The sequence below is a fragment of the Eumetopias jubatus genome, unplaced genomic scaffold (genome assembly GCF_037043125.1).
Source record: "Eumetopias jubatus isolate StellerSeaLion01/CBP00866 unplaced genomic scaffold, mEumJub1_p1.0 scaffold_14, whole genome shotgun sequence".
Lineage (NCBI taxonomy): Eukaryota > Metazoa > Chordata > Mammalia > Carnivora > Otariidae > Eumetopias > Eumetopias jubatus.
Genome location: NW_028274820.1, coordinates 108,674,606 through 108,698,311, shown reverse-complemented (window position 1 = coordinate 108,698,311; position 23,706 = coordinate 108,674,606). Strand labels below are relative to the sequence as shown.

The window sequence follows — 23,706 nt, the reverse complement described above, 5'->3', positions numbered from 1 at the left end:
AGTATTTTATTATTTTAATTTAGGGGAAAATCTGGATTCCTTATAAAATGCTAATTCTTACACCAAATAGTGAGGTGCTTCCAGACAGCCGAGGGAAGTCTAATGACAAAATGTCCGCTCACATGTCACACGGCAGTGACACAGCTTCCTCTCACTTCTAATTTTTCCCTACGTTTTCTTGTTGTAACGTTTGGTGACGCGGTGTCTGCAGGAGAGTCGGTACCAGTTGGGCATTTGAAGGACCAGTATCACAGGCCAACAGCCTGAGGGCATCTGCAGGTGTGTGCGCTCTGGGGCTGGGGAGGGTGCATGAGGGGCTGAGGGGCAGGCTGGCCGGCAGTGCTCACTGGGGGGTCGGCATCTGCCCCCCGCCCCTATACGAGGCAGAGATGCCTTGAAAGGACAATTTTATTTCTGACTTTTCCCCTATTTCTGGGTCAGTGTTTGTTGTTCCGTTGCTGTGGAAACACTCAAACTCTGGATTCCTTTTGACTAATAAGTAGATTTCTTATGCATGACCATGAGCAGAACGCACTAATAGATTTGGTCTTTTATTTTTTCAAGTTGAATAGCCACATTTACCCATAATTTAATCATGGGTAACACTTGTTCAGAACCGACACCGAGTAAGCCTTACATTTATTTAGTTCTCATCGTGTACCAGGAATTGTGCTAAACACTTCACATGGATTATTTCATTTAACCTGCACCCCGATTCCATGAGGGAGGTGCCTCAATACCCAATTTCTCGAGGGATCCCAGTTACGGACAGGGACACGGAGCACGGGGAGGCTGAGGCCTTGCACAATCAGACTCCGGCAGAGCATGGCTGGAGCCCAGCCTGAGTGCAGACCACACTCTCATCCCCGTGCTGGCTAGACGCTGTCTCGTGCCCTTCGTTTTCAGACCAACAGGATGTTGGAGCAAGACAGAAAACAGGCCAAAACTATCGATGTTGCCAAAGCCCTAAGTGCAGTTTCCCATATAGTATCCAGTAGAAAAACATGTTAGTCACATCTGAGGAAGCATTTCGTCCAGTGACATCAGGGAGAAAGAAACATGGGCGGTGGGGGGGGAGAGGGGTTCGTTGCAGCCCCTGGGTAGGATGCCCTGTGACGAGCAGCTCTTACCAGGCTCCAGGATGAACCCAAAACTCTGGGTCCTTCCCAACAGCCAGTCTTGAGTAAGATGCACACACACTCGTGCACACGAATGTCCACCTATATAAATCCATACGAAAGGATGGGGCGCCCGGGGGGGCTCAGATGGTCAAGCCTCTGCCTTCGGCTCAGGTCATGATCTCGGGTCCCGGGATCGAGTCCCGCATCAGTCTCCCTGCTCAGCGGGGAGCCTGCTTCTCTCTCTACCTGCCACTCCCCCTGCTCGTGCTCACTCTCTCTCCCTCTGACAAATAAATAAACAAATCTATACGAAAGGAAACACTATGAAGGTCACCAGAACCAGGCAGGTTTCAAACATGAGAAAAGCAGTTGAACTCTGGAAGAGAAGACAAAGCTGTCTAGATGGAGAACCTGCTAAATGGCAGATTATCGAGAAGATTCTTGTTCATAAAAACTAGAGGAGTTTCGTGGTCCCCACATTGGAGCACACGGAGCGTCCAGCTCTGCCCATGAGCAGGAGACAAGGATTTCGGAAAACCCCCAATGGCCCAGGCATGCACATGCACACAACCATCTGCTCCCCGGAGCAGGGGCTTGGGGACTGGCTGTGCAGTGGCCATGGGCGCCGTGGCTCCGTCAGTGGTACAGCTGCGCAGGTCTGGCGTGAGAAGGCCACATCCACTCACCACATCAAACTGCCCAGGGGCCTGCAGACTCATTGCTTCACTGTTTCCTCAGCCAGCTCACAGTCGGACCTGATGTGAGTGTGGCCTCTTTGAGGACTGGGTGTCCAAGACACAAGACTCTGCAGGGAAAGGACTCGACGGGCTGCTTTGGCCTGACATGCTGCCAGGGCTGAATTCAAGCACGAGCCTCGCCCGTCCTGGCTCGCTGTTCACTCCCATAAATTCCAGTTGATCTTACTCTGTCATAAACAAAGCTTTTCCTGGAGAAATTGCTTGGTTTGTTAGGACAAAGCCAGTCTGCCTTTATTTTAAGGCCCATCAATTATGCATACACCACACTTGGAGGCTAAGCATCTGTTTGGTTTGGTTGTTTAGCAGAAAATGTGAACTGCGGAGAACCTTCTGTGCCTTCTGTGACGGAAGCATTGGGGTGATACAATTTAGGTCTTTTCTGTGTGACTTGGAACAAAACTCCTGACTTAGAATTTACAGGAAAAAGCCTCTCTTCTCCAGCTTTCACGCTTACGCTTAATCAAGTAAGGTTGGGTGATCCTTTGAATACAGTGTGAAGAAAAAGAAGGAAGGGTCCTATTTTTCTGAGCTGTTTCTGGCTGGAGGCAGAAAGGGTGAACTATACCCCCATGATAAAGTAACCACAGAGAAGGATGAGCGTTTCCGTTAAAAACAACAGCTAGAACACACAAAAAAATCCAGAAACTAGCCATTGAAATACAAACAGATCTGCCAAGTTAATAAAGAACTACACGGCCATATTAAAGCCCAGGGATAAAGAGGGTCGGGAAGGTGTGTCTCTCAGAGACGTAGGCACATTAAAATGGCCCACAGGTGGGAAGAAGCGCCCTAGCAACACTGTGTGCACAGGGAAGGCCAGAGTACAAGGTCCAAGCACTTGTAAAAGCTCTTTTCAAGGAGCGAAGACAAATTCTCATTTATAATCTGTCATTCCTACAGAGACAGCCATGGAACCTCGCCCTGAGTCTCTGAAGAGCAGCTGTTCCCCAGCTGGGAGGAACTAGAAGAGCCCAGATCTGGGATGTGCCTGCAGACCACACATCAGTCTTGCTGTGGTGTCCCTCCCCTGCCCCCCACCTCCACCCCAAGGGGGAGATCCTCGTACCAGAAGCGCCGGGCACACTCCAGCAGTGAGGCCCGGGGGAGGCATGTGGTTAGCCTGGAGACGTGCAGGAGAGGTGACGGTGGGAGACGGGGGTCTTAGCCCTCATACACTGGGAAGTTATCAAAGGGCATCAAGCAAGCAAGTGATGGGTCCGTTAACATTTTTTAAGCTCTTTCTAGCTGCTCTCAGGCTAGTGGAGGAAGCATGGAGCTCAGGCTGACCCCATGACGCACAGCCAGCCAAGCCCGCCGTGGGCAACCCTGAGCTTTGGTGGAGGGGCCTGAACGGAAGACCTCTGTTGGGCGGGGAGACCACATGGAGATGGGTGGGGTGAGGGCACACGGCCAGCTCAGGGGACACTGCACAGGAGCGTTCGTGAAGGAGAGAGACAGAGATGCAGTGAGCCAGCCTCCTCGTGACAAGAGGGCATTGCATAGACTCAGATCCTGCAATGGCACCACTTGGGGAACAGAGCTCCCCACGTTTTTCCCAGCCTGGGTCCTGGAAGAACCAGAATCCAGGAAAAGAGGGAGGAGAGAAAGTACAGATCTGCACCCCCTTCCCCACCGCAGATTAGCAGACCTGGGGAGGTCTGAGCTGGAGGAAACGAAGGGCTTGGGTTGATTGGAGATGGAACTGAGATGAAGATCACACCAGACAACTCTGGGACCCGGAGACACTGAAAGCCGGTGGGACCCGCCGCAGGCATCTTCCAGGCTGGAGGCTGCTGGACAGACGGGGCCTCAGAAGCACAAGGTGATTTCCCTTAAGTGACCTGCTGTCCCAAGTTCACACTGAACATTTTCAGGCTGTTTTGAAACTGCTTTCGGAGTCCATTTGTCCATCTTCCAAGAAAAGAGCCCCGTGTTTTAAAGTCCCATCACCTGAAGGAAAACATTAATACCACGCCTGAGAACTCATCATATTCACCAGACTAGATGCCCAATGCACCCAACATGCCTCAAGGGCCGTGGAGAGACGGAAAGTATCGGTGGCTGGAACCCAGGGGGAAAGTGGCTTCGGGAACCGGCAGGCAGGAGGGAAACAGAGAAGGGAATGTCAGCTCGCCTCCCCTCCTGCCGCCTCCTTCCCCAAACCTTCATTTCTGCAAATGAATTCTCCACATCCATCCCCCATGGGCATCTCCTAGCAGTGAGAGGTCTCCTTCCCAAGTAACACAGTAACAGCTGGTGAGGTCCTCCTTCTTTTCACATCGTATAATGGAGTGGGGCTGAGCTGAAAATGAACGGTCACCGCTGACAGTGTGGAGGACATGGATTTGAAATCCCAGAGATGTTTAAAGAAGGGATGAACCCAGGATCATTTGCCTATAAATAAATCACGATTATTTAAGAAGAAAAGAGGCTCTATCCGTGATAGGTTACAAAAAAAACCTAACAAGTTAAAACTTGAGTCATCCAGTTATTTGGCATTGAGCAGACAAAATAAAAGAACGTTTTAAAAGACGCAAAAAAGAGTCTAGCTCCTTGTTTATCTGCAGTGTATTGCTACAAGACGGACACAGAGCAGAGAAGGGTTTTCAATAAACACTTGTTACTAGAGGCACAACACCCAGAGAGAGTACTTATCGAGCACCTTCCATGCAGAAACCGGCCCTGCAACTACAACTACTAGAGCCCACAACTAAGTAACAGATCAGGGCCTCTGCCAACTCCGCAGGGAAAAGGAATCCATGTTCAGGGACAATTCACTACAAAGTAGCTGAACAGGGATGTTGGTGAAACAGAGAAAAAAAAATGACACAAATAATGCAATATATGTTAAGAAAAAAAAAGAAGAAGATAGCAGGAGGGGAAGAATGAAGGGGAGTAAGTCGGAGGGGGAGACGAACCGTGAGAGACGATGGACTCTGAAAAACAAACTGAGGGTTCTAGAGGGGAGGGGGTGGGGGGATGGGTTAGCCTGGTGATGGGTATTAAAGAGGGCACGTTCTGCGTGGAGCACTGGGTGTTATGCACAAACAATGAATCATGGAACACTACATCAAAAACTAATGATGCAATGTATGGTGATTAACATAACAATAAAAATTATTGAAAAAATTATGACAATAAACAGAGATACCAGCCAATCACTGATTCCTCCTTGCTGGTTTTTCACATCCTCATCATCTGCTTCCCACACTTACATAGTAAGTTTTAAGCTTTAAGGACCGCCATTATTAGGAGGTCTTTCTGGAGATTCTACTCTAATAAAACTGCAATCATTTCAACACTAGCTACTTTGCATATAAATTAAAAGCATAATAGATACAAATGGCACCACCTTCCACCATGGATTTTTCTCATGTGTCTTTCTCTAAGCTTCCCTCTTCCTCTAGAGCCTTTCCCAGGGTGTTTATAAAACTGCCCCCAAATCTAAGGTCTTATGAGTGGCAGCTCAGCATGGAGACTGGGCTTGCTGCAGCCGCCCAGGGTTATCCAGACGGGGTGACGCCCTGAGAAATGCCCTCACCCAGCAGAAAGCAGGCCCGTGGGGACCCCGCTCTTGCTGACCGGAGCCCTGCCTGAAAAAGCGCGAAGCAGCTCGGGCACCGTGGAGGCAGGTTCTGGCGGGAGTCTGAGAGTCGGTCACATCGGCATAAATGGAAGGACAGGTGTTCACAACACCAGGGAGGCAGTGATGTGCGTGAGACAGGGAAACTGGCAGTCCTGCCCAGTGGGTATTGGGCACCTGAGTCTACATCTCCCTTCTTCTGAAAATGGGGAGGCTAAGAGCCACTTTCTGGGGCCAAAGAGAAAGGAAAGGCCACTTGAAAGGGCCCCTGCTCAGAACCAAGCCTTCCTCATGGCAGGGCTCAGAGAGGAGCCACTCTGCTTGAGCCTCTGCCCAAAAACGGTGTATGGTCTGTAAGTACACACATGAGTCTTGTGCGGAGGAGCCCGGGAGGACTCTTACAAAGAGGAACGACTGTAATTCATCTGTGATGCTGCAGAGCACACACAGCAGGTGCCTGGCTCCTCCTGGGTTGACCTGGTGAGTGGTCAAAATCATTGTAAATCATCACCCTTCAGAGGCCGAAGAAAACTTGAAATCATCTCATTGCTCTTACCACATTTATGGTGTTGAGTCTTTGCAGCAAAGTGGTCTGTGAGTCTCTAAAACGATCCTCGGCTTCACTTGCTCTCCGATTTTGCACTTACTGAATGCCGGGCACAGTGCTGAGAGCATGGCTCCCTACAGCATCCAATAGGCAGGTGCCAAGGCCCCTGACCACCATACCGATAAGCCAAGGGAAGGGGATGGAATTGCCCTAATGGTGGCAAGAATTAAATTCTGAGCAGGTGTTACAGGAAGAACTGTGTTTGTAAACATGTATACGAGAGGTGAGGGAGCCTTTTGGGATTATGGGGCTGAGTTAGAACCCCACTCTGGCGTTTGATTAAGTACAGGTTTTCAGGGGTGGTTTAGATGTACTGAAACCTGCCCCTGAGTTCTGCTGAGCTTCCTGGGTATGTGAAGCCAAGAGGCAGTCAAGAAGACAAGGGAGGAGAGGACTTCACACTGTCTGTGGCTCTGCGCACCCTGTGCACTCCAGCCAGAATACTAGGATCTTCAATGGCAAGAGACAGAGTGATCAGAAGACCGAGATGAATTTTAACTCTATTCTAGAAGAGATTCTTATTAAAAGATCACAGCAGAAAAAGAAGACATCACCGTTAAACTACAAAGAGAGACTTTTTGTGCTAACAAAGTCCGTGTTAACCTACTATGAGGGTCGAGCAGAGAAAAAATACAGAAAGGGATTTATTGATGTTTCAAAAATCAAGTGTGTGGAAATAGTGAAGAATGATGAGGGTGTTATTCCCTGCCAAAATAAATATCCATTTCAGGTTGTTCATGTATTTGCATGTTCATGTATTTGCAAATTATATGCAAAAATTGTTCATTTTTGCACCTAGTGCACAAAGCAGGGACCAGTGGGTGAAGCAGTTAAAAGAAGAAATAAAGAATAACAATAATATTATGATTAAATATCATCCTAAATTTTGGGCAGACGGAAGTTATCAGTGTTGCAGACAAACTGAAAAATTAGCACCTGGATGTGAAAAATATAACATTTTGAGAGTAGTATAAAAAAAGCATTACCTCTAGCACCAGAAACAAAGAAGCGAAGGCCTCCCCCACCAATTCCACCTGAAGAAGAAGAGAATAGTGAAGAAATCGTTGTAGCCATGTATGATTTCCAAGCAACAGAGCCGCATGATCTCAGATTAGAGAGAGGCCAAGAGTATGTTATATTAGAAAAGAATGATGTTCATTGGTGGAGAGCAAGAGATAATACGGGAGTGAAGGTTATATCCCAAGTAATTATGTAACAGGAAAGAAATCAAACAACTTAGACCAATATGAGTGGTATTGCAGAAATACGAATAGAAGCAAAGCAGAGCAGCTCCTCAGAAGTGAAGATAAAGAAGGTGGTTTCATGGTAAGGGATTCCAGTCAACCAGGCATGTACACAGTCTCCAAAGTTTGGAGGTGAGGGCTCGTCAGGTTTCAGGCATTATCATATAAAGGAAACAACAACATCCCCAAAGAAGTATGACCTGGCAGAAAAACATGCATTTGGTTCAATTCCTGAGATTATTGAATATCAGAAGCACAATGCAGCAGGACTTGTCACAAGACTGCAGTACCCAGCTAGTACGAAGGAGAATGCACCAACCACTGCAGGATTCAGCCAGGAAAAATGAGAGATCAATCCTTCAGAGCTGACCTTTATGAGGGAACTGGGCAGCGGACTGTTTGGAGCGGTGAGGATAGGCAAGTGGAGAGCTCAGTACAAAGTGGCAATCAAAGCTATTAGGGAAGGTGCCATGTGTGAGGAAGACTTTATAGAAGAAGCTAAAGTGATGATGAAGCTGACACTCCCGAAGCTAGTGCAGCTTTATGGTGTATGCACCCAGCAGAAACCGATTTACATTGTTACCGAGTTCATGGAAAGGGGCTGTCTTCTGAATTTCCTCCCACAGAGACAAGGTCATTTTAGTAGCGATGTGCTGCTGAGCATGTGTCAAGATGTGTGTGAAGGGATGGAGTACCTGGAAAGAACAGCTTCATCCACAGAGATCTGGCTGCCAGAAATTGTCTAGTAAATGAAGCGGGAGTTGTGAAAGTATCAGATTTTGGAATGGCCAGGTATGTTCTGGACGATCAATACACAAGTTCTTCTGATGCAAAATTTCCAGTGAAGTGGTGCCCTCCCAAGGTGTTTAATTACAGCCGCTTTAGTAGCAAATCGGATGTCTGGTCATTTGGTGTTTTAATGTGGGAAATATTCACTGAAGGTAAAATGCCCTTTGAGAAAAACACCAACTATGAAGTGGTAACCATGGTTACCCGGGGCCCCCGACTCTACAGGCCAAAGTTGGCATCCAAATATGTATACGAGGTGATGCTGAGATGCTGGCAGGAGAAACCAGAGGGAAGGCCTTCCTTTGAAGATTTGCTGCGCACAATAGATGAACTAGTTGAGTGTGAAGAAACTTCTGGAAGATAAGTGGTGGTGTGATCCGTGGCGTCCAGATTCCAAAGCATGAGGAAGAAATGGCACTTTGTGGCTAACTTTTAACTTATTTAGCACTTGGACATGTAGACTGTTTTACTTATAAAGTGAAAAAACCTAAAGCATTTGCTTCTAGGCCAGTCCTAGCTCTGGGACTGGATCTTTCAAGTTATGGAAACGCTGCCGGAGAGATGGTGATTAAAAACACTCACTTTTATCACCCCACAAGTACTTGAGCACTCACCATGTGCTAAGTACGATGCCCAGACCCCAAGGTTTTCCCATTTTAGGGGTGTACATGGGGCCATGTTGGCTGGTGTCAATGGAAGGTCAGGATATTTGGGAAAGGAAAGGGAATTAGAGCCTTGTTCCAGCAACCTCTTTCCTTTGACTTCTACAGAATTCTGGGCCTGAGGCATTGTCTAAAATGTGGGTTCTGGATGAATCAGGAACCCATCTTGGATAAGTACCCCTCTTTTGTTTTGAAAACATCCATTTTCAAGACTGACATTATTTGTATGCTGTATATATTGTAAATATATATAATATATAAAGATATATATTTATAAGAAAAAAAAAGAAGACAAGGGAGGAGACATGTGGGTCCTGTGTCCCCACAGACGCTGGCAGCTAGTAGACGCACAGAGCAGGCCTCTGGCCAGGGGTCTCAGCGCCAGAAAACAGCCAACATGAGGAAGAAAGAATGACTGCGTTTGGGATCTCTGGTCAGCACGTGTTTGGAAGCCCAGATGTCAGGTGGAATAAGACAGTGGCGTGATGCCAAAGATCAAGCAGGTGCTTGCTCACGTCTGAGCCACGGCTTCAGTATGTTTCTGGCATGGAGAGGCATCTTGTCATCAATGCCAACAGAAGTCAGGCAGGGCCGTGCTTGTCACCGCTGGGCAGGTGCTGACGCCCACGCACCCAGGACCCCCAGCCTGCGGCCTGTCGGGGTGCTTGGATTCTTCACATCTGTATAATTGTAATTTCAATTTCAATGCCTAGTTACAATTTTACTTTATTTCTTTTAAAGATTTTACTTACTTATTTGACAGAGAGAGAGACACAGCGAGAGAGGGAACACAAGCAGGGGGAGCGGGAGAGGGAGAAGCAGGCTTCCCGCGGAGCAGGGAGCACGATGCGGGGCTCGATCCCAGGGATCATGACCTGAGCCGAAGGCAGTTGCTTAACTGACTGAGCCACCCAGGCGCCCCACCTAGTTACAATTTTAAACAGTTCAAAACATCTTCAGTCTGATGCAGTAAGATAAAAAGTGACTGTGTAGGCAGCTGACTTCCTGTCATGTGCCAGACAATAAAACTGAACAGAGTAGAAATCTCCAAGTATCTCAGACTGCGTCACAAAATTTTCCAAAATTGAAAGCGTTGGTGGTACAAGTTCTTGTAACACAAAGACCACATCCCAGCCACTGAGCAGCTGTCAGAGCTTGTGGCTGTCGTGGCCAAGTGCTATTTAACTGTCCACCAATCCAGCCACAGTGACATGTGGAGCTGCACGAGAGACAGGCAGAAATGCCGGGCGCTGCTCGACACTTCCCAGCAGAAGGCTTCCCACGTCTAGAAGACCAGGAGGCCCCAGTTTTCAGGAATGGCTGTAGAAGGAGCGAGGAGCCAAGGGCAGCTCGGGGGACTCTGCACAAGAGCCGGCCGGACTCCATCTCTGCATGACCCCTGGGGACTATGCCTCAGTGCCCCTCTTGGGAGAAGCTGGGTTTGTCTAGAAGGAATGCCAGCCTGCTGTCACGGACCCTGCTGGAGGGAGGCCGCAGGAGGTCTCCCCCTCTGGGGCAGCAAAGGGGGCCAGGCTGGGTGGAGGACCGTGCGGCCCTCCCAGGGGCTCCTCACCTGTCTGGGACATTATTAGAACCACCAAATGCCTGACACTGTGCATTTGGGTGCAGCTGGGGCGAGGGTTGTTTCACAACCAGCTGCGCTGAGTACACGAAGGCAGAGGGGTCTCAGGGATGCCCGGGAACCGAGGGGCAGTGACCAGCAGCCCTGGCAGGACGGGGTTGAGTCCATCCACTGAAAAGCCCGGGGTCAGGGAGGCGTCCCCTGCATCTGAGCTGCCACATATGGACAAACAGACAACAATGTCCACTAGAAAGGTGTACACTGTGGGGTTTGGTGTCCCTTTTCCCTGGAATAGCACGAACTTAGTGTGAGCCTCACACTGTAGAGGGGGGATAGGGTGGCAGTGCCCTGGACTGTTGGACGGTGAGAGAGACCCCGGGCTCCAGGCACTCGTGGTCACAGGCTCAGGCCCTGCCCGAAGCACTGAGATACAGAGGGGTCCTCAACGGCTCAGTTTGAGGAAGGAGAGCAGCTACCCCTGCCTGTGGAACATGGCTCAATGGTTACACCGAGCAGGCGCGGGCCAGCCCGGATGCAGGACCTAACAGACGGTCCCACACAGCCACGGGGGGCTCCCCAACGTCGAGAGCCAGAGCCGTAAGTCAGCACTGTCAGAAATGGAATCTGAAAACTTGTGTGATCAAAGTTTGGACGGTATGAGGAAGAGAATGGTGATAGTACTTCGGGATCGCCCGTTTTACAAAAGCATGGGTTTAGGGAAGATAGTGAAGTGTGGATAAGGTCAGGTTTGGGAGACGCAGGGGTCCAGGGCCAGCCAGCGGGACGTGGGGGCACCGGCGTTCACACCGGAACAAACAAGTAGACAACAGAGTGTTCAGGCCCAGGCCAGGTTCCGGAGACTGACGGAGAACCCAGCCACAAGGAAGACGCCCCACTCCAGGAAGAGGCCGTCAGGTGAGCCTTTCCCGCCCTCTCCAGCCCCGAGCAAGCTTGGTCTTGGGTCGGAGTCTCCAGCCACTGAGGGAGACAAGCCAGGGCGAGCAGAATGAGACACCGAGTAGCCACCCCCCAAACACAGCGCTCATGCCGACCTTTGCCACCCCATGTGGGCCATGGCGGGGTTCTCACGTTGGCCCACAGCAACCTCTAAGACGAGTGGACCGAGTGGACGGAGAACATTGCCCCCATTTCATAAGCAGGGAGTGGGGTTGGAAGTGGATTGACTTGTCCAAAGACAGGGAAGCTGGGAGCCTCAGCCTCCTGACTCCTGACCCTCCATCTTCCCACCTTTCCCCTCACTTTGTGGCACAAGACTGAGGATAAAGCAGGAGAGTGTGGTTCTCTCTGGCCCTGGCTTGGCTGAAGAGTGCCTCCTGCAAAGAACAGGCCCTGACCTTCAGCTGGACACACATCCAGCCTCCCGGGAGCATTCAAGGCCCACGCTCTTACAGGCTGCCTGCTCTCACTTCCCTCCTTCCACTCCTGTGGCCTAAAATGTGGCGGCAGCAGCAACGTGGGGTGGGCTCTAGGGCGGAGGAAGCCTGAGCATGTCCCCAGGAAGCCCCCAGGCCAGCTCTGGAGTCCTGGGCTCAGGCGCGTTCTAGACCAGGGCTCCGGAAACGTTTTCTGTGAAGGGCCAGAGAAGAAAGGCGGCCCATGCCGGCCCAGCCCTTGCACCCAACTTGGTGCTGTCACATGAAAGCCGACTCATCATCGAGGAGCTTGGCTGTATCCCAGTGGAACGGCCCCCACAAAGAGGGGAGCCAATGCTGGCTGACCTGTCCTGAGCGAGAGAAAAGTAAATTCTATCATCGTTTAAGCCGTTGACCCAGGGTCACTTACAAATCCTATGATAAAATCAAATTTGACAATCCTGAGTATGGTCTATTCCAAAATTACCGAAACAGCAGCAGGACAGTTTAAAGATAATGCTCAGTTATACCTTCCTGCAGAGCCCCACAGGCAGGCTTATTTCTGTCCAGATGCCTTTGGTCACCCTGCTCCCGGTGACAAATGCCCTCCAGCTGCTTCTCCAGAGGTCTGGTGGTCTGCCACCTCCGTGTGGCTGAGGAGGGCTGTGTTTACACTGTTACCACACACACATGAGGGGCCACAAGCTCACCAGGAGCCGAGTAGGCTGTGCAGAGATGGGTGGGGGCTCTACTCTAGAGACCCTGGACCCTGGGAAATATTCAAAGTCAAACATTTACAAAACACTACAAAGGTCAAACAAAATGCTTCTGCAGGCAGGACCCCTGACTGCGCTGGAGTTGGGCTTACACTCATTCACACACGTACACACTCGCACACACACATGCATGCACACGCACGCACACACTCGCACACACGCATCACAGTTGTGTGCACACATGCACTCACACACTTGCACGCACTCGCACGCACACATGAACACACACGCACACCTGCTTCACACTCGGATGCACACTTGCACACATGAACACACACGCACACCTGCATCACACTCAGATGCATACATGCACACTTGCACACACGTTTCCCTACCACCCTAGGGCCTGTCCTGCCCCAGCAGCACCACACAGCCCGTCCAGAGCCACCCCTGTAAAGAGGTCACTAGGACACCGGCTACAACTCTGGAGGGTGAAGAGCCTGAGCACGTGACCCAGGGGAAGACACAGGACGATGTGCTCCCAGCCTTCAGTTTGCAGAGCAGTGCAACTAAACTTTGGGGAAGCAGAAGGCTCAGAAAATCACATATTCTTCTTAATTCAATTTCCTGGATGCCACAGAATTAAATGGAGAATTAAATGTTTTAAAAGCTTTTAAAATAAATCAGAATGCCTTAAGAAATAATCCTTCAAACGTAGTTTGAGGGTCTACAACAAGCAAATAGTGTGTGTGAGGTAGGGGTGCTTCAAAGACGAATTAATATGATCTCCACCCAAAGGGAGTCACAGCCTAACAGGAGAGAGACGTGCACACAACTGATTAAGTTTGGGCAGAATTAAATAAGCACCAGACGGGGGCACCCGGGCGGCTCAGTTGGTTAAGCGTTACATGCAAAAAACAGAAAATTTAAAAAACAACAGATTACAAATAGTTGGATATTGAACCCAAACTGTGTGCAGGTACTATAGTCCATTAAGTAAACATAGAAAAAGGAATAAAAGATGTCTGGAGGGTTCTCATGGAAGCAGCTCTGTGCACTGACTCACTTGGACACTGATTTGGGAATCACACAAGCTCCCCCTTCCTGCAGCTGCTTTCCAGTGGGCAGAGAGAGACAGTAAATCATCATGTACCCAAGAAGTTGAGACAATGCCGTGACAGACGTAATGGGGGTGATGCCCAACGACAACAGAGCGCACACGGGCAGGTGCTAGGAAGGCATTGCAGAGCTTGTGGATTTATCGGAAAGACTGGAGAAACACACTTTGGGCTGAGCTTCCTGGAGCAATGCTGCAAATGGCACCCAAGGGCCCCAGGAGTCTGACCATTCTCTGCCCAGTCACCACCAGCCTGCCCCCGTTGTCCAACCTCTGGATCAAAGGTCTGAGTGGAATGTTGCCTGGGAACTGTGGGAGACGGGTGGATTTTCCTTTGCTTCTACTTAAAAGGGCAGGATTCAGCCCTGGGACCTACTGAGGTGGAGAGGACCACAGACCTGCGGGTGAGCGTGTCACAGGGGAGTGAGGCGGCCTGACACCCAGACGGTGGGAAGGACACACTGGGGGTCACCCCAACACGACCACCAGGTCCCGGTGAAAGTTGACTCACTGGTGTTATTAGAAAAGTTTGTAGTCGGGCGCCTGGGTGGCTCAGTTGGTTGGGCGACTGCCTTCGGATCAGGTCATGATCCTGGGGTCCCGGGATCGAGTCCCGCATCGGGCTCCCTGCTCGGCGGGGAGTCTGCTTCTCCCTCTGACCCTCTTCCCTCTCGTGCTCTCTCTCTCTCATTCTCTCTCTCAAATAAATAAATAAAATAAAATAAAATAAAAATAAACTACTGAAATTCTTCTGAGCCATTAAAAAAAAAAAGTAAGATTAGAAATGGGTTTTCAGGGCACCTGGGTGGCTCAGTCGGTTAAGAGACTGCCTTTGGCTCGGGTCATGATCCTGGAGTCCCGGGATCGAGTCCTGCATTGGGCTCCCTGCTCAGCGGGGAGTCTGCTTCTCCCTCTGACCTTCTAACCTCTTCATGCTCTCTCCCTACCATTCTCTCTCTCTCTAAAAAAAAAAAGAAAAGTTTGTAGTAAAGACTGTCTTCTCCATAAAGATGGAACAAAACCTTGCCCCTTGTAACAGAGCTGAACCACATCCTGTCTGATCTGTCCTCACCTAATGCCAGACAGCAGGTAAGAAAGCAGGAGCCCATACTGAACCAAGATGGTTCGCGTGAGACGTCACATTACAAGGGAGGACTCCAGTCGGAGAACCCACCAGAAGAACCTCAGATCCTGGCTGTAGGACTGGCCGTGAGATGAGAGAGGCACACGCTATAGTGAACCCGTTTAAATGTCACCAGCGGTTCCTAGGAGCTTGTGCTGAAACCAAAACATAGAAATGACTCAGATAGATAGACGATTGATAGATAAAACATGGATAGATAAGATTGAAAGATGACTGATAGATGATAAATTGATAGATTATTGACGATAGATCAAAAGACATATGGAAGTCAGAGAGACAGTGGTTCTCAGCCACGGTTGCTAATTGGTAAACTGCAGAGCTTGAAAACAACTCTGTCCCACCCCAGAGACCCTGAATCAAGCAGTTTGGGGGAACCCTGTACTGAGTTTGCTCCCAGGGACTCCAGTTTGCAGCCTGAGAATCAAGCTCTGAGCATGTGTGACATTGAAATACACGCGTGTGGCAAATCTCTCCTCCCTGAGGACGTGTGTGAGTGAACAGATCACAGTGTTTGATCAGAACGCCACCGGGCCCCAGCTGGCTGGGACCCGTGTGCCCGGAGCGCCCGGTGTGTTAGAAGGAACAGGTGGAGAGGCCACACCCCATGTCAGGGGCCCCTGAGCAGAACGCCCGCACTCCCGTGCTCTCCGCTGTGCACAGGCACCTGCTCCGGGGGAGGCTGGCGTGGGCCAGGACCACCATCTTCCCAATTCTGGGCACAAGGGCCAGCAAGCCCATGGGCCACAGTCAAAAGCCACATGTCTGGCCTGTTTTCACCCAGTTGAATCCAAACATCAGCAGGGAAGGAAACAGGGTTATCTTTTAGTTCCCCAAACAACTATTAGGTAAACACTATGATTTATTCCTATTTGACAAGAGAGTAGACTGAGGCAGGTAACACCCAGATCACACACTATGTAGACCCAAACCTTGGGGACCAGAGTCTGTCTGATGGGCCCTCACTGAACCACGTTTTACCAAATGCCTGGCACAAGCTGGGCATAGAGGAAACCTTCTACTGGACACCACTGCAGAGTCAGCTGTGTTGGTAAGAACGGGGCGACCCAACCCTGGGGTGGGGAGAGCTCATCCTGAGCCCCAGCACTGGACGGCCTTCCAGCATGAAGCGGCCGGCCCAGAACAATGTGCGAAACCCAGACACACAGCTGTCCCTGTGGGCCTCCTCCCAAAAAGCCACGTGTGTTTCCTCTGATTTCACCCTTACTCTTCAGAGGCCGGCTGGTCAGCTTAAATGAGTCCTGAGACAGGCCCCCCGGACAGCAGGGCTGGGGCAGGGCGCCTTGGCCGCCGGCTTCCCCAGTGTCCTGTCAGGCCCCCGCTAGGAAGCTCAGGGCGACCCGCCCCTTCCCCGCACGCCCTCGGGAACTGCTGTGCCTGTGTCATGGTCCGGAACGCCTGCTGAGCTGTGGGAGGGAGGGGAGAGAATGTATGCCGGCCTCTCCCTGCCTCTCCAACCAGTTAATGGTGCACAGGCTCCCAACCTTTCAATGAAGATACTTCCCTGTCGCCACGGAAGAACTGCTGTCGTATCACAGTCGGACTTGAATTCAGCCTTGGGAATTTGAGTGTAAAAGATACTGAACAAAAGTTAAAAAAAAAAAAAAAGATGTCTTTTAAGTAAAAGCCTTGACTTTGTGACAACCGGGTGGTGCATTCCAATACTCGGGGGAGAATTTTGTTATCATGGATTTATAAAGGTAGTAATTATAGCTTGAAGCTGAACCATCAAAATTCCAAATTCTTTCTGATGGTAGCTTTTTAGTTGCCAAGGGGTTGTTTTGCTTGGGGTTCGTTTTCCCGTCCTCGTGGCTTATTTCCACATAAACCACACACAGATGGTGCTGATCCCCTCTGCAGGGCAGGACACCTGCTCCCCCAAGTTACACTGCCCACCTCATCACCGCTCCAGGGGAAGACTGGTGTTCCCTGCCCAGCTGCACCCCTTCACCACAGAATCACCCCTCTGGCAGACGGTCCTTAGAGACACGTAGCTTTTTGCTTTAAGAGCACAACAGTCCTCAGGCTTAGAGAAGAATGGCCCATCATCGCTGGAGAAAAGGCACTTCTGACTTGAAGAGGGTTCTGTTTTGAGTGGTGCAGATCCACCCTGTGAACTGCGGTTCTCAGATGGTAGAACTGGCTTACTTTCTGAGGGAAAAGCCCCTGCAGAAACGAGGACCTTGAGGTCCTGTGGGGGGCACCAGCCGCACGTGCATGGTCAGTGCTCACCCTCCACCCACCCTTCATGGAGGCGTCCGGGAACGTCTCCTGAGTCAGGGTGAATGCCCAAGTGTGGTCAGAAAATGTAAGAACTGTAGGGACAGGGCTTCCCTGTAGAAAAGATTGTACCTAACTGTGGGTTTTTTAAGTATTTCACATTAGTGCTTATCAAAAATAGAAGGTCTTCAAAAAATAAAAGTGATTATCCCCCTTGATATCACCATGAGAAGACTGGACTCTGATGGATATATTTTAAATAACATTTCTTAGAGGAGAGCCCTTAGCTGTACTGCTTCTTGCAAATGTGTGTGGTTTTGGAATTCTAAATGCAAGCTCCATAGTGAAGCCCAGAGGACGTGGGATTGGAGGGATGGCCGGATGTTTGCTGCCCCCATATGGCTCACTTTCTCACAGTTCCTGTGCCTTTTGCAAATCCCCAACCCCAGAACATCCTTGAGGGAGGGCAGTCTTGCTCCAGGGAGCTCTAAGCAGCACCAACAAGCCACTGAGGATGGGTGAGCTGCAGCCCCAGCACATGCAGAGGAGCTAAAAGTTCCTGTGTTCTGGGCCCAGCAACGGGCTGTGGAGACCCAGGAGAGGTTGGGAGATGGGTCAGTGACCTGGGTGAGGGGGCACCTCTCCAGGCTTCTCTCCTGGACCCCTGCCCCAGGCAACTGTCAGAAGCATGGCCCTGAGAGCATCCTCCTGGTACAAAGACCCCTTTGGGGCCAGGACCTTCACCCTGTCTGCGTACAGAACAAGCCTTAAGCTGTCAGAAGGCATGTTCTTTGTCAGAATGGCTAAAATCAACACGGGAAACGACAGATGTTGATGAGGATGTGGAGAAAGGGGAACCTCGTGCACTGTTGGTGGGAATGCAAGCTGGTGCAGCCACTCTGGAAAACAGTATGGAGGTTGCTCAGAATGTTAAAAATACAACTACTCTACGAGCCAGCAATTGCACTACTGGGTATTTGCCCAAAGGATGCAAAAATACAGATTTGAAGGGGTACATGCACCCCAGTGTTTATAGCAGCATTATCAACAATAGCCAAACTGTGGGAAGAGCCCAAATATCCATTGACAAATGAATGGAGAAAGAAGATGTGGTATATACATACACTGGAATATTACTCATCCATCAAAAAGAATGAAATCCTGCCATGTGCAGTAGCATGGATGGAGCTAGAGAGTATTGTGCTAAGTGAAATAAGTCAGTCAGAGAAAGACAAATACCATATGATCTCACTCATATGTGGACTTTAAGAAAACAGATGAACATATGAAAAGGGGAAAAATAAAAAAAGGAGAGAGGGAAACAAGCCATAAAAGACTCTTAATGATAGAGAACAAACTGAAGGTTGCTGGAGGGAGGGAGTGGGGGATGGGCCAGACGGGGGTTGGGCGTTAAGGAGGGCACCTGTTAGGGTGAGCACTGACTGCGGAGGGAGGGAGTGGGGGATGGGCCAGACGGGGGTTGGGCGTTAAGGAGGACACCTGTTAGGGTGAGCACTGACTGCGGAGGGAGGGAGTGGGGGATGGGCCAGACGGGGGTTGGGCGTTAAGGAGGGCACCTGTTAGGGTGAGCACTGACTGTTGAGGGAGGGAGTGGGGGATGGGCCAGATGGGGGTTGGGCGTTAAGGAGGGCACCTGTTAGGGTGAGCACTGACTGTCGTATGTAAGTGACGAATCACTGGATTCTACTCCAGAAACCGATATTGCACTGTATGTTAACTACCTAAAATTAAAAAAAAAAAAAAAGGCACACTCTTGTCACCCTCACATCGTAAGTGATGACCATGTAGCTAGGAGGGAAAGATAAAAACTGGGGTCCCTGGGGGGGACGGGGGCAAAAGCAGGGGCTAAGCTCAAGGCGTGGCCAGGAAAGCAGCAGGAACACCCTGAGACATGGGGCCAGGGCCTGCTGAGAGCAGGCTCCATCGATACACAAACCCAAAGTCCACCCCCCAACAGGCCATGTGCATCAAGCAACAAGTCACCTACTGGGGAACAACCACTGTGAGGAAAAGTGCAGAGGGAACCCCAAAACTGAGGGTGGAGCAGACACTGAAGACACCCTCTGACAAATGAGTCTCCACCTACCCCCAAGGCCCAAAGGATCAATGAGAGAAACCTGGGGCAACAGCAAATCCCAAGCACATCCCAAGCCCTGATTAGACTGACTCAAGCCCTACAGAAAAGGTCTGGCAGGAGAAGGCCAGCCATTCCAGGCTTTAGTCTCTACTGTCCTACACCAGATATGCAACTTTCAACCAAAAAACCAGAAGCCTACACAAAAGCAAGAAAAAATGCAACACACTCTTAAGAGATGAAGCCACCATCAAAACCATGGATACCATAGTGAGGTTGCGCCCAGGTGGCTCAGAGGTTTAAGTGTGTGCCTTCAGCTAAGGTCATGATCTCAGGGTCCTGGGATTGAGCCCCATGTCAGGCTCCCTGCTCTGCAGGGAGCCTGCTTCTCCCTCTCCCCCTGCCCCTCTCTCTCTCTCAAATAAATAAAAATAAAAAATCTTAAAAAAAAAGAACCATGGATACGATAGTGATGTTGGAACTAACTGAATAGTTTGCAGGGAACTTAAAATAGCTATGATTAACACATTAAAGGTTATAATGGAAAAGGCAGACAACATACAGATCAGATTGGTAATTTCAGCAGAGAAATGAAGACTATAAGGAATTAAGTAAATGTAAATGCTAGGAAAGAAAAACTTAATAGCAGAAAAAGAATGCCTTCAGTGGGCTCATCCTTAGACTCAATACAGCCAAGGAAAGAATCAGTGAACTTGAAGACAGGAAGAGAGAAATTACCCAAACTGAAACAGAAAGAGAAAAAAAAAAAAGGCAGAACATATTATCCAGGAGTTGTGAGATAATATCAAACAGTCTAATGCATACATTACTGGAATCTGAGAGGAGAGAACAGGGGAAAAGAAATATTTGAGGAAATAATGGCTGAGAATTTTCCAAAAGTAATGATAGACGCCGAACTGAGGGTCCAAGAAGTTCAGAGAACATCAAGTAGGATAATTTTTTTAAAAAGTGGGGCAGGGGGGCAAGAAACCCACATATCATATTCAAATTGTTGGTAAAAGTCAGAGAAATTCCTAAGAGCAGCCAGAGAAGAGACATATTACATACACAGGGACAAAGGTGAAAAGCTAGGCACCCTGTCTTCAGAAACGTGGCTGACAATGGAGGGATATCTTTGATGTGCTGACAGAACACTCTCAACCCAGAATGATGTACTGAGTGAAGACGCGTCTCAAAAGAAAAGGAGAGGGGCACCTGGGTGGTTCAGTCAGTTGAGCATCCGACTCTTGATTTCAGCTCAGGTCGTGATCTCAGGGTCATGAGATTGAGCTCTGTGTTGGGCTCTGTGCTCAGTCTGCTTGAGATTCTCTCTCTCTAAAATAAGTAAATAAATCTGTTCTTTTAAAAAGTGGAGGAGAAATAAATACTTTCTAAGACAAAGAAAATTCTTAGGAGTTTTATTGCCACTGTCGCTACTCTCCAAGAAATGTTAAAGGAAACTTCTCAGGCACAAGGAGGACAATACTAGATGGCAGCTCACATATGCAAGAAGAAAAGGAAAGCACAGGACACATGAGGGTAAGGTAAGATTCATTCTCCCCACACGGAATTACTTGAAAAGTTAACTGTCTAAAGCAAACATAACAACACACTGAGTGTTTATAGCACATACGAGGAGAATATATGCAGACGCACACAGGATGAGAGGAAGCAGGTAAGTTCCTCACCGTGCCCCTGAAGAGGTATACAACGTTCAGAGACAGACTCTGGTTAAATAAAGATATATGTTGTAAGCCCTAAGGCAATCACTAACTACTTTTTTTTTCTTTCTTTTTTTTTTTTTTTTTGGATGCAGTGTTCCATGATTCATTGTTTGTGCATAACACCCAGTGCTCCACGCAGAACGTGCCCTCCTCAATACCCATCACCAGGCTAACCCATCCCCCCACCCCCCTCCCCTCTAGAACCCTCAGTTTGTTTCTCAGAGTCCATCGTCTCTCATGGTTCGTCTCCCCCTCCGATTTCCCCCACTTCATTTTTCCCTTCCTGCTTTTTTTTTAACATATATTGCATTATTTGTTTCAGAAGTACAAATCTGTGATTCAACAGTCTTGCACAATTCACAGCGCTCACCATAGCACATACCCTCCCCAATGTCTATCACCCAGCCACCCCGTCCCTCCCACCCCCCACCACTCCAGCAACCCTCAGTTTGTTTCCTGAGATTAAGAATTCCTCATATCAGTGAGGTCATAGGATACATGTCTTTCTCTGACTGACTTATTTCACTCAGCATAACACCCTCCAGCTCCATCCACGTCGTTGCAAATGGCAAGATCTCATTCCTTTTGATGGCTGCATAATATTCCATTGTGTATATATACCACCTCTTCTTTTTTTTTTATTTTTTTATTGTTATGTTAATCACCATATATTACATCATTAGTTTTTGGTGCAGTGTTCCATGATTCATTGTTTGTTCATAACACCCAGTGCTCCATGCAGAACGTGCCCTCCTCAATACCCATCACCAGGCCAACCCATCCCCCTACCCCCCTCCCCTCTAGAACCCTCAGTTTGTTTTTCAGAGTCCATCATCTCTCATGGTTCGTCTCCCCCTCTGACATACTCCCCTTTTCTTCCTCTCCTGTTATCTTCTTTTCTTTTTTCTTAAAATATGTTGCATTGTTTCAGAAGTACAGAACTGTGATTCAACAGTCTTGCACAATTCACAGCACTCACCATAGCACATACCCTCCCCAATGTCTATCACCCAGCCACCCCATCCCTCCCACCCCCAACCACTCCAGCAACCCTCAGTTTCTTTCCTGAGATTAAGAATTCCTCATATCAGTGAGGTCATGTGATACATGTCTTTCTCTGATTGACTTATTTCACTCAGCATAACACCCTCCAGTTCCATCCACGTCGTTGCAAATGGTAAGATCTCATTCCTTTTGATGGCTGTGTAATATTCCATTGTGTATATATACCACCTCTTCTTTATCCATTCATCTGTCGATGGGCATCTTGGCTCTTTCCACAGTTTGGCTATGGTGGACATTGCTGCTATAAACATTGGGGTACACGTACCCCTTCGGGTCCCTACATTTGTATCTTTGTGGTAAATACCCAGTAGTGCAATTGCTGGATCGAACGGTAGCTCTAATTTCAACTGTTTGAGGAACCTCCATACTGTTTTCCAGAGGGGTTGCACCAGCTTGCATTCCCACCAACAGTGTAGGAGGGTTCCCCTTTCTCCACATCCCCGCCAACATCTGTCGTTCCCTGACTTGTTAATTTTAGCCATTCTGACGGGTGTGAGGTGGTATCTCATTGAGGTTTTGATTTGGATTTCCCTGATGCCGAGCGATGTGGAGCACTTTTTCATGTGCATGTTGGCCATTTGTATGTCTTCTTTGGAGAAATGTCTGTTCATGTCTTCTGCCCATTTCTTGATTGGATTATTTGTTCTTTGGGTGTTGAGTTTGATAAGTTCTTTATAGATTTTGGATACTAGCCCTTTATCTGATATGTCATTTGCAAATATTTTCTCCCATTCTGTCGGTTGTCTTTTGGTTTTGTGGACTGTTTCTTTTGCTGTGCAAAAGCTTTTTATCTTGATGAAATCCCAATAGTTCATTTTTGCCCTGGCTTCCCGTGCCTTTGGCGATGTTTCTAGGAAGAAGTTGCTGCGGCTAAGGTCAAAAAGGTTGCTACCTGTGTTCTCCTTTAGGATTTTGATGGACTCCTGTCTCACGTTTAGGTCTTTCAACCATTTGGAGTCTATTTTTGTGTGTATACCACCTCTTCTTTATCCATTCATCTGTCGATGGACATCTTGGCTCTTTCCACAGTTTGGCTATTGTGGACATTGCTGCTATAAACATTGGGGTGCACGTGCCCCTTCGGATCCCTACATTTGTATCTTTGGGGTAAATACCCAGTAGTGCAATTGCTGGATCGTAGGGTAGCTCTATTTTCAACTTTTTGAGGAACCTCCATACTGTTTTCCAGAGTGGTTGCACCAGCTTGCATTCCCACCAACAGTGTAGGAGGGTTCCCCCTTCTCCTCATCCTTAACAACATGAGTTGTTTCCTCTTTTGTTAATTTTAGCCATTCTGACTGGTGTGAGGTGGTATCTCATTGAGGTTTTGATTTGGATTTCCCTGATGCCGAGTGATGTGGAGCACTTTTTCATGTGTCTGTTGGCCATTTGGATGTCTTCTTTGGAAAAATGTTCATGTCTTCTGCCCATTTCTTGATTGGATTATTTGTTATTTGGGTGTTGAGTTTGACAAGTTCTTTATAGATTTTGGATACTAGCCCTTTATCTGATATGTCATTTGCAAATATCTTTTCCCGTTTTGTCGGTTGTCTTTTGGTTTTGTTGACTGTTTCATTAGCTGTGCAAAAGCTTTTTATCTTGATGAAGTCCCAATAGTTCATTTCTGCCCTGCTTCCCTTGCCTTTGGTGATGTTTCTAGAAAGAAGTTGCTGTGGCTGAGGTCGAAGAGGTTGCTGCCTGTGTTCTCTTCTAGGATTCTGATGGACTCCTGTCTCACATTTAGGTCTTTCATCCATTTTCAGTCTATTTTTGTGAGTGGTGTAAGGAAATGGTCCGATTTCATTCTACTGCTATTCAACATAGTACTAGAAGTCCTAGCCACAGCAATCAGACAACAAAAAGAAATAAAAGGCATCCGAATCAGCAA

General features: G+C 48.7%; 1 protein-coding gene and 1 pseudogene across 2 annotated transcripts in view; one reads left to right on the top strand and one right to left on the bottom strand.

Moving 5' to 3' along the window:
- Positions 1-3,003: 3,003 nt before the first annotated feature.
- DYNC2I1 (dynein 2 intermediate chain 1) overlaps positions 3,004-23,706 on the bottom strand; it is an 85,830-nt gene continuing 65,127 nt past the window's right edge. The window contains exon 25 of one of the 2 annotated variants that reach the window (XM_028092387.2): positions 3,004-3,829. In XM_028092387.2, coding sequence (XP_027948188.2) covers positions 3,826-3,829 — 4 coding nt within the window. In that variant the 3' untranslated portion in view covers positions 3,004-3,825. Of the gene's footprint in view, positions 3,830-22,986; positions 23,654-23,706 lie in introns of those variants that run through there. The other variant, XM_088018655.1, reaches the window with a different exon arrangement.
- On the top strand, positions 6,515-8,466 carry LOC114200339 (tyrosine-protein kinase Tec pseudogene; annotated as a pseudogene).